At 41.7% G+C, this 13,564-nt stretch overlaps 1 protein-coding gene across 1 annotated transcript; it reads left to right on the top strand.

Moving 5' to 3' along the window:
* Window positions 1-7,150: 7,150 nt before the first annotated feature.
* pthlha (parathyroid hormone-like hormone a) lies at window positions 7,151-10,424 on the top strand. Its single transcript, XM_054624921.1, has 2 exons — window positions 7,151-7,257; window positions 9,911-10,424. The coding sequence occupies exons 1-2, from the start codon at window positions 7,151-7,153 to the stop codon at window positions 10,422-10,424; spliced, it is 621 nt and encodes a 206-aa protein (XP_054480896.1).
* The last annotated feature ends 3,140 nt before the right edge of the window (window positions 10,425-13,564 follow it).

Below are 13,564 nucleotides of genomic sequence, written 5' to 3'. Positions count from 1 at the left end.
CGTTATAGTTCATTACTTCCTCCTGAATGTGAGGAGTTTCAGGGATAGAACCAGCGTCTGGGACTCAGTCAGTAGTTTGTACAGCAGCTGAGAGCGTCGCAGTAAATCACAGAGGAGCTCTCAGAGTGAGGGATGATGGGAAAGTGTGAGGCGACGGAGGATGGCTGGGTGATGGATGATGATGATTGAGGGATGATGAAGAGACCATGAGACGTCTCCTCTCAGGGGTGGCCTTCATCGCTCTCTCTCATTCTAACCTCTGGCTGACCTTCGACCCTCCTCCTCCTCCTCCTCCTCCTCCTCCTCCTCCATATTCCAACAGAGGAATGTACTTTTTTTAAATTCTCTGACATAAACTCTGAGCTCCATGGAGAAAACCCCTCTCTCTCTCTCTCTCTCTCTCACATTAAACATCTCACGCCCACCACAGGAACACATGCTCCTCACCGCCGTGAAACCACCAACAGTAAACGCTCTGCTCACATATTTCAGGGTTTCTCCTTCTACCCAGCGTGACCCGGTGACCATCTGACATAATATGAAGAGTTAGCAGCTCACAAAAACACAGAGGCACAAGCTGAGGTTAGGGAGCCCATGTAGGGGTCGCTTCATGCACAAGCGGGGCCACGAGAGGTTTCTAAGCAAGACATGTGTCTGATTTAACAAATACAACAAAAAATAGGTTCTAAAGTCAGTGGTGGAAGAAGGACTCTACTTCAGCTAAAAGTAGGTTGTAGTCAGGAGACAACCTCCAGTTCTTAAAGTGAAGTCAGAGCTTCCTGTGTTAAAGCTGCATTCTCTCTGCTGTCCAGCAGGGGGCGACTCCTCTGGTTGTATAGAAGTCTATGAGAAAATGACTCTACTTCTCTCTTGATTTATTCCCTCAGTAAACATTGTAAACATGAGTTTATGGTCTCAATCTCTAGTTTCAAGTCTTCTTCAATACAGCATGATGTTCATTTAGTAAATGATGCTCCATTTAGAGTCAAACAGACCATAAAGCAGGGGATGCTTTAGGGCGGGGCTACACACTGATTGACAGGTCAACACCAGAGACGTATACGCCGTCTCTACGTCACTCCTCCTCAGTCCATATATGGTCACTTCCTGTTCACTTGTTGCAAAAAACAAGACAACATTGTCGAACTCGAGGCTTCAAAACATCCATAAACCAACCAGAGACGTCACCATGACGACATCTTCTTTTTATAAACAGACTGCTGTCAAAATCAGCAAATCCTCTGAAGCTGGAAAAAGAGAATTTAGTTTTGAAGAATAACTTTCAGTTGAACCAAATGATTTTAACAAACTGAGCCTTTAGATTTAAACACCTTTTGTCCACTTGTTCCTGAGTCGCTGTGGGTTTGTTGTTGGGGGTTCCTGCGAACAGAACCAGCCTTTGTGAGGAGAGTTGTGTTTAAGAGAGAGTGGGGGGTTCAGTCCCAGAGATTAAAAGCGGACATTTGTTTTGTGTTTGTCGTTCGCTGCCAAGTCGAAGCAATTTTCTATGAATGTAAAACAGCTTTCCTGGCTCGGACTGCACGCCGCACGCTGCCAGGAAAACACTCTGCTTCTGCTTCTTCTTCTACTACCTGTTTACGTGAAGCAGGTAAAGCAGCTTTCACATGAGGGGGGGGTGACAGTGGACAGGTATCGACCCCCCGACGCTCCTCCTTCTGTTCCAGCGTTCATAAGAAAATCTGGACTTTGTGTCCCTGAATCGAGTCCAACCAGAGGAGCTCATAAACTGGAAGGAACTTCACTAATTTGCAGACAAACTTTGGGAGGAACAGTTCTCCCATGATCCTCCCGGCACCAATCGTTCTCCATCGAGATGTTTCAAACGCTGAGCAACGACTTGGAAAGAAAGCAGCGATGATTCTGTTTAAAGTCGTTGCATCACCGCGTCCACAGCTCACGTTGGCAGCCTCCATCTTTAACAAAGAATGCGTTCATTGTGCTGCTGCTCGTGTTCACACGCTGACCTTTACAGTGGAGCTGCTATTTCTGGGTAAAAAAAAGAAAAAGAAAATGAAGGACGCATCAGTAGACCACAGTCGCCAAGCCCCGAATGTTTGAGATGATTGAGTAAATTGAAAACACAGTGAGTGGACTCAGAGTCAGAGTACGTTCACTGTGGGGAAGTCCTGATCAATATCTGTGTCCCCCCCGAAACCCCCGGAGGGTAACGTTAGCTCAACATTTAGGAAGTGCACGGTGGGCCTTTGACCCGACCCCCAGAGGTGTTGAGCCTCTGAAGCACAGTAGCAGGACTTTAAACCAAACTCTCTTCATTTCAGTTGATTTAAAACACCATTAAAGCAGCAAAAATCAATATAATTATTAATACCAATAAATCAAATGACACCAGAGAATCACGGTCTTTATGGCTGATACACTGAAATGATTACTATAAGAAGTTGATGTAGTCATAGTTGTGTTACACGAGTTTAACGGGTTTAGTAGAATTCCATCTTTACGTCAGATGTTGTTGGTACAAAACCATTAAACAAACTAAACCATTACTAGGTTTATGTTTTTAACTACTGAACTACTCTGTAGAGAAACCTGCTTTGGACCAGTTTACCAGCAGATACATCAGCTATTGTTTAACTCGCTCACATTACAAAATGAGAAAAATCTTTGTGTGAAGTCTTTTGGCTAAAATGTGAGTAGCATTAATCATGTGGTTGTTTCTAAACAGTATTCACACGATACTGGGATGTATATAAAACCCTGGTACAATTACACATAAATCTCACTAATGATTCCCACACTGGAGCGTTGGGGGTCCGGGTCCACAGATAAGACCCTCTGAGAGACGATGTGCTGCTGGTTTCTCTGGGTTTCAGGGATCTGGTTTTGATTGTCGGAGGCGACAGCTGGAACATATTTCTGATATTTCAACACGTGTCAGTCAGAACCACGGAGGGCGAGCGGCGCTGCAGCCGCAGTGTTTGTCTGACTGACTGTTGTCTGACTGACTGTTCTCTGACTGTCTGTTCTCTGACTGTCTGTTGTTTGACTGTCTGTTCTCTGACTGTCTGTTCTCTGACTGTCTGTTGTTTGACTGTCTGTTCTCTGACTGTCTGTTGTCTGACTGTCTGTTGTCTGACTGGAGGCTCGTATGAGTGGAGGTTAACTCAGGAACCTTTACTCACAGACGTCATTTCATATTTCAACGTACAGACTGTACAGAGCTTTCAGCTCCTTCGTCCTCATGCTGTGGTCTTGTCACCATTGGGGTTGTTGCATGTTCTTGTCTTCTTTTGGTTCTACCACTAGAGGTCGCCAAAGTCACATTGTATTATATCTTAAACATAGTGGCTTTAAAGAGAAACTCAACATCCTGTTTTATCTTGAACTCGTCTACGTTTTCTTTAAATTACGACTCCAAATAGAAGTCACGTATGTAACTACGGTTCTATGAATTTCAGTTGACCACCTGAGATGAAGATGGATGTCCAGGCTTTATAAAAGGTGTTCTACCAGTAAACTTAATGACACATAGCTTCTGACATCATGTGGAAGCACCAATGGAAAGATTAAAAGGGTCCATCCTCTGGGGTCCATGAACATCAACAGAAGATTTAGTGACAATTCATCCAGGAGTTTAGATATTTGATCTGGACCTCGTCATACTACAAACGTTGGGGATGTTTATTTCCCAAATGTGATGGAAGGATTGTTGGAACTCTAACTGTACCTGAACGGAGGTGATAACTAAGTAGCATTGATGTCTAAACCTAACGGAGTAGTTTTCTGTGGAGATGGAAGTTTATTTTGGAACAACTTTATTCATCTAACGAGCAGAAATGAACATGTGTTGCTGGACTTTTGTTGAAAAAATGCAAAAATATGAAGTAACTTTTGCAAGAAATCATACAAACTGTTTTTTTGAGGAAACGTTGAGGCTAAAAGAAAAGGTCACGCCCAGCTGAGCTCTTTGATCCGGACCAGACTGGTGATAATCTATACTCTCTATTCAAGATATTTAAGATATTTCTATTTACCTCTTTTATGGCATGAGGGTAAATGCAGCGCAGTATGAGAGGTTACATAAGAGCAAAGTGAAACCAAAGAGCAGTGACAGCGTTGGTGGTCTGAAGCTGTTTGATCCTCACTAAACATGATCAGATTAGATTCTGATCCACCGCAATGATCTATGTGGAGATATGAAGATAAAGATCATTCATTACAGTCAGAGATCAGAGGCAGCTGCATCATGAACGCTTCATCTCACCAGCAGATGGAAGAAATGAAATCATGGTAATTTGACATAATCCATCTTCACAAACTCTGGAGGGTCAGCTGATCATCGTTAAGATCGTAGTTCTCTCCGAGGAATTTATAAGTTGTTCCTAAAAGTGACATTTTATTCTTCTATTTGGTTGCTATTTGCAGACAGAATGACGAGCAGGTCAGAAGATTAGAGCAGCAAACATCATTTTCTGGTTCTGTTAACAAGATTTGTGCAAACTTAACAATTAAATGTCAAAAATGTTCAAAAATGAAAAACTTTTTTTGGATGGTTCCGGACTTTCGGACCAATTACAGGAAGTTCTGGTCGGCTGTTGTGAAAACCAGTAAAAGAAAAAACAACAAACCAGAATGAGCCGCGGTAGCAGAAGACGAAATGTTTAACTGTCGATTTAGAAATAGTGAGTTTCAACGGACGGGACGTAAGTGAAGACAGGAAGTAGGTGACGGGATGTAGGACACGACCAGGGGACGTAGGTCATGATGACGGGACGTAGGCGGCCAAGAGAGGACGTAAGTGAAGGCTTGACGTAGGTATGTGACGTAGGTTTGTGACGTAGGTTGGTGACGTAGGTATGTGACGTAGGTTTGTGACGTAGGTTTGTGACGTAGGTTTGTGACGTAGGTTGTGACGTAGGTTTGTGACGTAGGTTGGTGACGTAGGTTTTGTGACGTAGGACGTAGGTTTGTGACGTAGGTTGGTGACGTAGGTTTGTGACGTAGGTTTGTGACGTAGGTTGGTGACGTAGGTTTGTGACGTAGGTTTGTGATGCAGAGCTCTTCAGTGCTCTCTTCATTGCGATGTGAAACCAAAACTATTATGTAACAAAAACGTCAGCGTTGGTTTCATAACTTAAGAAGCCCAAAGCTCTCCGTAGATATTCATATTTATATTTATATTCATGTCCCTGCTCATCTCCACGCTGACGGTTCAGAGTTAAACCCGTCAGACCTCATCAGCCTGGTGTCACCTGAGACGGGTCACCTGGCGCTGCAGGTCGGCGGTAGAAAGGTCGGTTATGACCCAGAGTCACGGAGGCGACGCCCCCTCAGACCGGCTGTCACTGTGCATCAAACAGGAAGTCCTCAGATCATACAAAAGATACTTCAGTTTGTTTTTCAGAGTTTAAAACGGTGCATCAAGCTTTTAAAGAAAACTTTTAAAAAGTTAGAACTTCAACAAAGACTAGAGCAAACGTAAACGAACTCTAAAATCATTTTTTTGGACTTGATGACCACAAACATCGAAACCTATTAAAGTCATTCATTTTGACTTTTTGTAAACATGCTTTGTATTCACCAGTATCTCATCTTGTCATTTTAAGATGAAGATTAGGTAAGGTTATTATTAGAAATCATTATTATGAGATATGAATTATTTCATAATATTTTAAATTTGGAAAAAAATGATTTTTTTTGCCCATAACATTAAAACTGTATCATAGATAATTAAACAAATTTGTTTCTTAAAAGTGGATTGTAGAATTTTGTTTATATAGTTTTTGGATTAAGGTGAACTCTCGGCACTGAAATATTAAAAACTAGACTCATCTAATGAACAAATATTAATAATAATAATATTTTTGTCACCAATCAACCCCTGCAGTTCCAGCTGTGTTTTTATGTTTCATTGTTGCTTTTATTTTATTTTATTATGTTTTATTTTATTTTATCGTCATCTCATCTTTCAAACATTGGCTAATATTTAGGGCACTGAAATATGAGACACCAGACTCATATTATATTATATTATATTCCAGCACATGGAAGTCAGTGAACGTACAGTAGTGTTGGCACTAATCGCCCCTCATACATCTTCAAGGCGTGGTCGCACTGTTGGTTTTGTCGTTATCTTTGTTTTTGTAATATTTCTTCTGTAATTATCATTTAAGATTCCTGACACTATAATACACACAGTGAAGGTACAGTCGTGTTGGCACTAATCGCCCCTCATACGTCTTTACCTTTAGTTTCTTTATTAACTTTGTCGCCTTTGTTGCGGTTTTGTTTTATTGGTGTTTTTATCTTTGCTTTTGTCTTTTGCTGTAGATGTATTTATCTTAGTTTTATCTTTGAGATGAGTGAACTCTTATATATTAAACACTCCTCACACACACACACACACACACACACACACACACACACACACACAGTGTTTCTGGCACTGACTGACCTCCGTAGACTCCCTCTGTGCTGCTCGAGTGCCACCTTCCTGCCGTTTCTTCTTCTTCTTCTTCTTCCTCTTCTTCTTCTTCCTCCTCTTCCTCCTCTCTCTCCTCCCTGAGTGGGTGGGTGAGTCGTGATGGAGGCCCTCCTCCCGTTAACGAGCCCTCCCCTTCCCTTCCCCTCTGACCTCCTCAGGCAGCGTGCAGCAGACGTTTCCCATCAGACCGACCTGCAGCAGCAGAGCAGCTCACCTTTAACCGGAGGACACCTGGAGGACTTCTTCTTCTTCTTCTTCTTCTTCTTCTTCTGCTGCTGCTGCTGCTGCTGCTGCTCAAACTGAGGGACATAAATAAAAACCTGAAGCTGCTGGATTTCTGTTTTTAAATCCTTTTTTTCCTTTTGAGGTGTGATCACCTGGATTGTGTCTTTATTTGGGAAAGTTTGAGAAAAAGGACAAAAGTGAATTATCAGTTTTTTTCCGTGTTGGTGAGACTCTGCTGTGGGAAAGTAAGTCCCCGTTAACTCCTCTTCTTCTTCCTCCTCTTCTTCTCCTCCTCCTCCTCCCTCTTGTTTAGTTTAACTCCAGCTTTGTTGTGGCTTCTGCAGCAGATCAGCTCTGAAACATGTTGCACTGGTTTCTTCTCATGTCAAACAGACAGGCTTCCTGTTGGTGTTGATGTGTGTGTTGATGTGTGGTTTTGTGTGTTGTTGTCTCTGCAGGACCATGTTCTGCTCCAGGAGAGTCCTCCAGCAGTGGTGCCTGGCCGTCTTCCTGCTCTGCTCTCCGGTTCCTCACTTCGGACGGCCCATCGACGCCCTGAGCAGCAGAATGTAAGCTCCTCTCTCTGCAGACGTTTTCCTCCGTCGGCCTCCTGAGAGCCGGAGGAGTGGAACAAACTTACAGATAATCTTATTTTCCGATATTTGCACTTTTCTCCTGCATGTATTTCCACCCCCCCACCCCCCCTCCACCCCTCCACCCTGACATGGTGGGCGAGCAGAGGCTGGAAAAAGAGTTCATTTGTGAGGCTGTTTGTTTAGCCGTCGCCCACCTGTGTGTCTGCTTAGCGCCGGCTGATAAACGCTCTATCGGACTCTTTAGAGGACCTGGATCCTGCTGATGAGGGACTCGAACCTGTGGCTCTGGACCAAAACAAACCCGCTGAGGTTGTTTGATGCCAAACAGAATAAATGTGCTTTCAAGTGGTGGAAGTCAGAAGACTGAATGACTCCGAGAGCGAGATTGAAAGAGAGATAGATCTGTTTGTGTTTGTAGAGGAGAAGAGGAGAAGATGCTCGGACAGTCTGAGGGTTGGTCTCTGTGGAGGAAGCAGTTTGAGGTGAAAGAGTTTTAAACGCTCCGGTTCTGGTTCTGCTGAAGTTCTCCTCTCTGGGTGACTTCAGACGGTAAAGAAAAGCAGGCTCGTTGTGAAGAACCTGTGAGGTAGAAATCACTGCTGACCTCTGACCTCCTTCATCTGCTGCTGATTATTTAATGACGTTTATATTTATAGTGTTAGAGAGTCCTGAAGTTCTTCACATAAAACGTTTTTAATTCTGATCAGTCTGCAGATTAAAGGCTAAAATATTAAATATTTCATGATCGTGATATTTGTCAAACTTTATTCTAAACTGAATATAATCTTAAAATGTGCTTTAAGATATTGTTATTGACATTGTTCTGATGTTTTATTGATCGATGAATGAAGAAAATAATTGGCCGATGAATCTGTAATGAAAGCCGTCGTTAATGTTAAATCTCAAAATATTTTTTATTCTGAACTAAAAATAAACCAAAACTCTTTAAGTTAAACTGAAGCAGAAATAACAATCTGAACATTTAAATTTAAATCAGTTTTATGATCAAAGAAGAAGAGAAACAGATTTCTATAATAATTATTTAGAATATTTCTAGAATAAAGAAAGATTTTCTGTCCTCCAGCATCAGAACCAGATTATGGATTCATATAAACCCTGTGGCTCTGGACCCCACAGAGAGAACCATCAGCGTGTTCCAGGAAGCCGTTTGAAGTCTTTATTAAAGGTAGAACCAGAACCAGATCCGCTTCAAAGTCTTCAGACAGGAAATATCTGTATGCGTATAAACAGAAGCTCCGGGAATATTTTTATGACTCAGCAGGAAAATACACTTTCACTTTGAGGAGCTGCTGCTTTAGAAAACCTGGGACTGGGTTCTGTGAAGTTCTGAGGAGCTTCACGGCCTCCAGGTAGAGGAGGAGGAGGAGCAGGGCATCATGGGAAAATGAGCCGGCCCTGATTGAAGCCGGCGTGTTTGTGTTCTCGGACACCTGAAGTGTTTGTTCTCGCGGGTTCCCAGGCCTCGAGCCGGTTCCTCAGAATCTCTGTTGTTCTAAGAGTTAAGACTCTGAGTAAGGAGACACCACGGCAAAGCAAAGCCCGACCCGCCTGCTGCCGGGACCGGGTCTGGAACCATAACAGCTCCACCCATTGACTCAGAATTAGCTGCTGCAGCTTCTTCTTCTTCTTCTTCTTCTTCTTCTTCTTCTTCTTCTTCTTCTTCTTCTTCTTCTTCTTCTTCCTCCATCTGTTAAAGAGCAGGTCCATCCTTTATCCTTTAATCTTGCAACCAGGAAACACTTTATTCTAAAGGGCAACACGACATTCATGACTTCTGAAAAACACAACTAATGTCACAATATTTCTAAATGCTACGACCAGATACCGATGTTTGTTTACGCTACAAGATGAGGACTTAAAAACGCAGGAACGTCAGTGAGGTTTGGTGAAGGTAGTTTTTGTGCAGACAGCGTCACCATGTGGACATTTCACGTAGTGCTTCTCCACCTGAACACATTTTTTGTCTAGTGAACCAAAGGTCACGAGTTCAAATCCCTCAAGGCATTTTAAAAGTGTCCTTCAGGAAGGATAGAAGTCAATGTTACATCAACAAATACTCTCATCACCCTGAAACATTTTAATCATATTAATTATTCATTTACATTCTTTTTATATGTCATACATATATGTGTTTAAAGGGTCAGAACTCCCTTAAACGATGAAGAACTCGTTCATCCTGGTGTGTTTCCTGTAGAATCACAGTTCAGTGAGTCTCTACTTTAATCCTCATATTAAAAAAAAGGTTTCTACTTTGTGCCACGAACATTTGAATGAACAATGGAAGGAAAACTGGCTTTGGATCAGTTTTAAAAACCCTGGATACAAACTCATTCACTGTTTGGAGGCAACATTATTGGACACCTCTGTGTGCTGGTGAACCTCTTTATTATAATCTGTTCAAACAGTTTACGAGCCACCACATCTTAAAATCATCAAACGTTTGGTGCAAAGTTCAGCTCCTGGAACAAACTTGTAAAGACGTTTTTTAACACTTTTATTTCATGCATGTACCTACTAAGTACCCTCTCAGTTGGAGGTAATTGCACTACATATATTTTTATTATAGTGAAGTCTAATCCAAACAAACATTCTGTGTTTTTTGCAGAAAGCGTTCAGTGACTCACGCTCAGCTGATGCACGACAAAGGCCGGACGCTGCAGGACTTTAAGCGTCGCATGTGGCTGCAGGAGCTTCTGGACGAGGTCCACACGGCGGAGATACGAGACCTCCCGGCCCGGACCGCCGGAGGAGGCGGGGGCAGCAGCGGCGCCGGCGTCGGGCTGCCGGGCGTCGGCCTGGGCATCAACCTGAGCACCACCGGCAGCACCCTGCACTCCAAACCCCCCGGAGGAACCAAGAACCTCCCTATCAGCTTCCGGCTGGAGGAGGAGGAGGGAACCAACCTGCCGCAGGAGACCAACAAGTCCCAGACCTACAAGGACGGCGTGCTGAAAGCGCCCGGCAAGAAGAAGAAGAAAGGGAGGTCCGGGAAGAGGAGGGAGGGAGACAAGAGGAAGAGGAGGGCGCGTTCGTTGGGCTGGAGGCTGGAGGAGCAACCTGGGAGTGGACTCCACCTGGAGTGGAGGTCTCTGCTCGGCCTGCAGAGGGCACTGCTGTAAACGCTGTCAGTCTCTGACAAAGGTGAGTCTGAAATATAGAACATATAGAACGTTACACCTTCAGCAGTGTAGAGGTTAAAGGTTACAGAGACGTATACGCCGTCTCTACGTCAAAATATCGTCACTTCCTGTTTACTGGTTGCAAAAAAACAAGATGGCGACGGTGAAATCGCTGGACTGGAGGCTTCAAAACATCAGTCCACAGAAACTTCAGTTTCAGCAGATTAGCAACAGACTCAATGACAGAAACCCTTTATCTGTATAAGCTCAGTTTCTAATGAAACATGAGGCCTCATTCTTCAATGTTCTTCTTTCTGATTGGCTCAGATGTGCTTCTGGTCAACAGGTTATCCACCGTTCTTAAAGAAATACTTCACCCTACAAAATGACCATTTGTTTATTAGTTTCTCTCTTACCTTAACTTCTCAACGAAGAATCAATAAAATAGGGAAAAGCCACGTTTCATCTACACCAATTAATTCACTATTCTGGTTTTTTTAAATAAAAAAATCAGCTTTTTCTTCAAAAATTCAAGATGATTATTGATATGCAAATGATCACTTTGTGGATGAAATATACCTTTAATTAGTTGATCAGCCAGGTAACCCATCGTCTCACTTTTACCAAACAAATTTGAAAAGTAAATGAAGTTAATAATCCATTAAATGCTCATGTGACATTGTCTTCATAATACTACAGAACACATTCATTTGCAAAGAAATTTACTACAAGTTATCTTATGAATCCTTTTTTTAGAAGTAAGATTAATGCAACTATTTACTTCCACATTAATCATTTATATTGAATAATAATGAATAATATTCATGTGAAAATGCTTTTGATGTGTTATCTGAAGCTCTAAACAATAACTAACCAGTTTGTCTTTCTGTGTTTCAGAACCCCGCGGACAGTCGGAGTGGACTCCTAAATACTCACCTTACAGTTTTCTGTAAAAGTGATCGTTTGGAAAGAAATTGGAAAATATTTATTGTCTGTAAATATTCTAAATATAGCAGAATAGATAGCAGAATATGGTAAAACAAAAAACTTATTTGATGCTCTGTGAGGTAACAGATTTTAATCTTTGTGAATCCTTGCTTTTCTTTTTTTATTCCATTATGTCAGATTTGTTTTGCGGTAATTTATTTCGTCTGAATGGTGTATTTATTTTGTAAATGTATCGAGGTGCTGCTGACCTTCTATATTTTTGTACCATAATGCACTTTAGATATATAAATATAAATATATATACCATTAATTTAGTTTGTTGACTTGTTTTGTGGTTGATTGAAATGAAGAAAAAAAACGACGGTCGTCATTCTGTGTTCAGTTTGGTTCTCGACCTCTCGCTCTGTTCGGACGTCCGGTCTTTTGGTTTCTCTGCTGCTGGTTTTGTTCGGATTCTTCCGACTCTGATCGAAGCTTTTCGTTGTCTCTCTTTTGTGTTCGACCCTCCTGCTGCCTTCAGTGTCTCTGTTTCCTCCACCAAACGCTCTGCTTCTCAATGCCAAAGTTAGCATCTGTACATAAACCAACATGGCTCAATATTGTTGTTTTTGGCACCTGCACTGAGATAAACCCTCTGTACTGAACGGATTAAACATTTGACAGTATCCTGCTCTCCTTGTCTTTGATGTCTTTTTGTCCTAAAAATTCACAGTATTACTCATTTTACATCAAAAACCTTGTGAAGTTACCCTTCACTTCAAACAGATCTGTTTTGAGGAGTACCCCAAGGTTCAATCCTGGGTCCTCTTAGGTTCCAGATGATATTAAATGATATCTTGTTTAGACCAAGTTCTTAAAATCTACTGAAAATGTGACAGCAGATTATTTCTTACAAGCTCCAAATATTCTCTGGTTGGAGTTTCCTTATTGTTTTTGTAACATGGTAAACAGAATAGTTTTGGAATTTGGACTGATGGTTGGATATTTTACTAACAAACAATTAATAAATAAGAGAATTATAAATATTTAATATTGAAAACAATCACTAATTGCATCTTTACTCTAACTCAATACTCTGTGTTTTGGTGTTCCCCAAGGTTCTGTCCTGGGTCCTCTTTAGTTTGGCTTTCTGGTGTCATTCATTGACCCTTAGAGACAAACTTTAACTCAGTAAAGTGTCTCTTAACATCAAATCAGCTTCTTCACTCACATTTAACTCTTTCTGTAAGTCACGTTGAGTCTTGATGGTTCAGAAACAACACGTGAACGTTTTCACTGAAGCTGAAAAAAACGACTGAAACACACCAGCAGATCATTTTCAGTTACCAACGTCATATGTGTGTTCAATAAATGTAAAAACCCTCGTTCCACCATAAACAAGTCATATAAATAATAAATACAGCACAGTACTTGGTTTACTCTACTAATGGGGTGTTTTGACCTGATGTCATAATTCATATAACTGTCGGATTATTCACCCCAAACTAAAATATGGTTATTTTAATGAAGAGTTTGGAAGAGATTTGACCTTAAAACGTCCACAAATATATAAAATAAAACATTGTGCAAATGACATATTAACATTTTAAAGACATCTTAAAAACAGGATCATTCTCAGTGGAGTTATGCAGATATTTAAAAGCTCTTTCTTTCTCCAGAGAGGCAGCAGATCATTTTAAAATCAGGACAAACACGAAGCAAACGGCAAATGACAGTAAAATAAAGTTGTTGTTTTTTAAACACAGAGCTAAAGAAACACCAGCCCAGCGCCACGTTTTCTTCTTCTGCTGTATTTATGCAGGTTTTCACCGTTTAACGTCTAATCAACATCAGCTGTCCTCATGGCAGCTTTTTCTTTCTTCTTTAAAACGTCTGCACATACAGCAGGAAAGAAAAGTACAACTCTCCACTCAAAAGAGCAAAAAGTGTCATTAATTGCCGTCCCTCGTCATGAACTCGGTCCAGATCTCCATTAGGGATGATGATCCACAGCTCTGCAGGAAGAGGCCGGAGGGACTCGGCTCCTCCAGATGAAACATTAAAATAACTCCCACCACGACACGACAAGTTTGGTTTGTCAGCCGGTCGGCGAGCTGAGAGACACGAAGCAGAAGGAGCCGGGTGGAGGAGTGGGTGGTGTTCATGTTGTGATTCAGAGACAATTCTTCAACTTCAAACCAAAGAAGGAAAGT

This window comes from Anoplopoma fimbria, chromosome 23 (assembly GCF_027596085.1).
Source record: "Anoplopoma fimbria isolate UVic2021 breed Golden Eagle Sablefish chromosome 23, Afim_UVic_2022, whole genome shotgun sequence".
NCBI lineage: Eukaryota > Metazoa > Chordata > Actinopteri > Perciformes > Anoplopomatidae > Anoplopoma > Anoplopoma fimbria.
Note: the sequence above shows the minus strand (reverse complement) of the source record. Positions and strands in the feature narration are given on the sequence as shown.